Genomic DNA, 4,058 nt, shown 5'->3' on the forward strand with positions numbered 1-4,058 from the left:
GATTTAGTCCCTACTTTCAATTTAAGCACTTTAGGCATAGAATTTCATCACGAAATTTTCACACAATCATGCAATCATATCATAATCATCAAAATAATTATAAAATAATTATTTCTATCTCGGATTTGTGTTCACGAAACCACTATTCCGATTAGGCCCTAATTCGGGATATTACAAATACTATGTGGCAGTTCAACTAGATTTTAAGTGCCAACTTAGATTTCCAAATGGGATGAAAATAGATTTTTAATTAAATAAATTTAATTAATTAAAATTTTTAAATCTTATTAAACCTTAGCTAAAAAACTGTTCATCTCCTCTCTCTTTTTTTAATTTTACTTCCGTCTCTTTGTTTTTTTTTTCATTTTATTGGAAAAACTATTATCAAGATCAAAATAGTTGAAATCAAATTGACTGCTTAATAAAGATGGATTCAATGGAGGGTCCAGGTATGTTTTTTTTGCATTCTTCTATCTCTTTTATTCAATACAGAAAAACAAAGTATTGGATTTTTTTATTGTTTAATGAGAACCCTAAATTAAAATTCTTGATATTATATTCGACTTTTTGAAATTATTTGTGAACATGTATTTTATTTTGCGTCAATAGACATCCCATAAAATGTAACTAGAAACATGTTTTCATGAACCTGTTTCATTCAAGCTAATTGTAAATTTTCAGAAAAGGTCACTTTCACTGTTCTTGTTCCTAATCATTATATATTCTAGTTCTTTCACAGTTCTTGAATAATTGGTTTCTCAATCAAAGTTTTTTTTATCTGAATCAACTTGCATGTTCACAATCTCTTTCTGGGTATTCTAGATTCTTCTTTCGTACTGCTGATTTTGTGCTGAATTACCTTGCTATCTTTTTTTTTTCTTTTTACTGGTCTTGGGTAAATTTTGGTTCAGAGCTAATTGGTTCGTAGCTTTTGTTTTCTTTAAATTATATTTCTATACTATTAGTTTTATCTGCTTGGTACTTAAAGACTCTACATCTATTTTCATCTCATTTGGAAATCCAAGTTGGCACTTAAAATCTAGTTAGACTGCCACGTAAGATTACCATTAGAGAGATAACGGAACTCGGTAGAGTGATCATTGCGTAACAAAATAATAACATAAGTGACTAAAACGTAATATTTAAACATAAGTGACTAAAATGTAACTTTAGGCAAACAAAGTGACTATTTTTGTAAATTACCCTATAATTTATAAAAATAGAATATTTTATAGATTTAAATGTTAATTATATTGTAGTCTTAGTATATTTATGACAAGGTTTAATTTTATTAAAGTTACTTCAAATTTTTTTTTAAAGTTAAGATGATTGCAAATTCCGTTTAAAAGTAAATAGTAATTTTATTAAATTTAAAAGGAAGAATAATAATAATAATAATAATAATAATTGAATATTGCATTTAAAAATAAAGTTTAATTTTTTTAATTAAATATTTTTCACATTAAAGAAATAAAAAAATTTGATGGCCAATTGGCAAATTAACCCAAATTACGCTCCCAATCTTTCCCTAAACACCACTTCGCAACCCAAAATTTACACTTCTTCTGCTACTGCCGCTGCCATTTCTGCTTTCATTTTGCTTACTTTCAAGATATGGTTAAGCTTCCTTCTTCTTTTATTCTTCGTTCGGTTGTTAACGGTGGAAGTCATCTTTCTAATTTCCACTCTTTTTCTTCTTCTTCTAACACCATTGCTTCTCACATTGAAGGCCTAAGTAAGAAACCCATGTCCATGCCTGTTAGAGGAAAGGGGAAAAGAGACCACCGCTTCGATAATGTTGACCATGCTTTGATTTTTTTGAATAAGATGATTGAAAAGTACCCAAAGCCTTCAATTGTGGAATTCACTAAATTATTAGGACCCATTGTTAGAATGAAACATTATGCCATTGTTGTTTCTACGTATAAACGGATCGAATTATTGGGAGTTTCCCACGATGTTTATTCTTTGAACATCTTGATTAATTGCTTTTGTCAATTAGGTCGAATTGATTTTGGGTTTTCTGTTTTGGGGAAAATGCTGAAGTTAGGTGTTGAACCTAGTGCTGTAACTTTTTCAACTTTGATAAATGGGCTTTGTAATCAAAGTAAGATTTCTGAGGCCGTTTGTATGTTCGATGAAATGACTGAAGGAGGGTATCAACCTGATTTGATTTTTTACAGTACAATGCTTAAGGGGTTGTGTAAGACCGGCAATACTGATAGAGCTGTTAGGTTTCTAAGGCTGATGGAAAGCAGAGGTTTTGAACCTAATATTGTAGCATATAATACCATCCTTGACTGTCTTTGTAAGAACGGGTTGTTGAAGGAGGCTTTCGATCTCTTCTCCGAAGTGAAGGTTAAAGGCATTAGACCAGGTATAATTACTTACAGTTGCTTAATTCATGGTATGTGTAATTTGGGCCAACTGGAGGAGGCAACAAGGCTTTTGAATGAAATGGTGGATAACAATATTTCACTTGATATTGTCATATATAATTTATTGATTGATGCTCTTTGCAAGGAAGGAATGATTTCTAAAGTTGTAGAGACCGTTGACATGATGAGCAAGCAAGGCATTGAGCCTAATGTTGTCACGTATACTACATTGGTTGATGCACATTGCAAGGAAGGGATGGTCTCTGAAGCTGAGGATATCCTTTACACAATGAGAAAACGAGGCATTGAGCTTGATGTATTTACTTATACTGCATTAGTTAATGGTCATTGCTTGCAGAACGAAATGGATAAAGCTAGAAGAGTTTTGCAGTTGATGATTGAGAAGGGTTGTGCACCTGATATGGTTACTTACAACACCATGATCAATGGATATTGCAAAGCGAAGAGGTTAGACGAAGCAATGGAACTCTTTCATGAAATATCTCAAAAGGGACCAATCCTGAATACTGTCACATACAACACTCTTGTGCAAAGTATGTTTCAGTTAGGGAAAGTTTCAACTGCTCATGAACTTTTTAGAAAGATGCTTGCTTCTGGACAAGTTCCAGATATAGTGACCTGTACCATTTTGCTAGATGGTTTATGTAAAACAGGTCATATCGAAGAGGCATTGGAACTTTTTCAAGCGATGCAAAACAGTGGGTTGGGACTTGATATTGTCCCATATACTATCCTAATTGATGGGTTGTGCAAAGCTCAGCATATTGAAGCTGCAAAGGAATTATTTCATCAACTCTCAGACAGTGGTTTGAAACCAAATGTTTACACATATTGTGTAATGATTAATGGACTGTGTAAAGAGGGATTGCCAAATGAAGCATACAGGTTGTTTAGGAGCATGGGAGATAATGACTGTTTGCCAAATAGCTTTTGTTATAATGTAATGATTCGGGGGTTCCTTCGCAATAGTTATACCTCAAAAGCAACGCAACTTCTTACCGAAATGGTTGGTAAGGGCTTTTCTGCAGATATATTCACTGCCACCTTATTTAGGAATCTAATTGTACACTCTAATAAATCAAACTTGCTCTGAAATATTTCATAAATTGTGTAAAGATCATCACCTGCAATGTGAAACAGTTTGTCACCCTTGTACAGTGATAAAAGATTCTGGAAACTTGAATGAGGTTTAGTGTCTATTTTCAAATCTGTTGATTTTGTTTTGACTTGTGTAGTTAGTGAGAATCTTGTTGGTGATAATGTTGAGAAATTAGGGGAAAACCAATATCTGTTGCAATGACAGTAGCATCGGTTTCTAACTGCTCAGAACTTTTAACTTCTTAAAAGTGTAGAATTCAATCAAATTTAGGGTCTATTTAATTAATTGAAAACACATTTTCCGATAATTGATTTTTGGAAAATAATATGATTTTTTGAAAAATGTAATATATTCTTTTGTTCTAATGATTTTAGGTAAAACATTTTACATTATTTGATAATTTTTTTCTGAACTTATTTTCCGAAAACTATTTTAATGTTTTCATTATTTTATCACAAAAAATGTTGTAAAATAAAGTATTCATTTTCAATCAAACTTATAACTTAATTATTTTGTAGAACTTTAAATTTAATACCTATCAATATAATTATTTTTTATGA

At 31.5% G+C, this 4,058-nt stretch overlaps 1 protein-coding gene across 1 annotated transcript; it reads left to right on the forward strand.

The window, feature by feature from the left end:
- Positions 1–1,522: 1,522 nt before the first annotated feature.
- On the forward strand, positions 1,523–3,606 carry LOC107948766 (pentatricopeptide repeat-containing protein At1g63330). Its single transcript, XM_016883408.2, has one exon. The coding sequence runs from the start codon at positions 1,615–1,617 to the stop codon at positions 3,490–3,492; it is 1,878 nt and encodes a 625-aa protein (XP_016738897.1). The 5' UTR covers positions 1,523–1,614; the 3' UTR covers positions 3,493–3,606.
- The last annotated feature ends 452 nt before the right edge of the window (positions 3,607–4,058 follow it).

This window comes from Gossypium hirsutum, chromosome A04, assembly GCF_007990345.1.
Source record: "Gossypium hirsutum isolate 1008001.06 chromosome A04, Gossypium_hirsutum_v2.1, whole genome shotgun sequence".
NCBI lineage: Eukaryota > Viridiplantae > Streptophyta > Magnoliopsida > Malvales > Malvaceae > Gossypium > Gossypium hirsutum.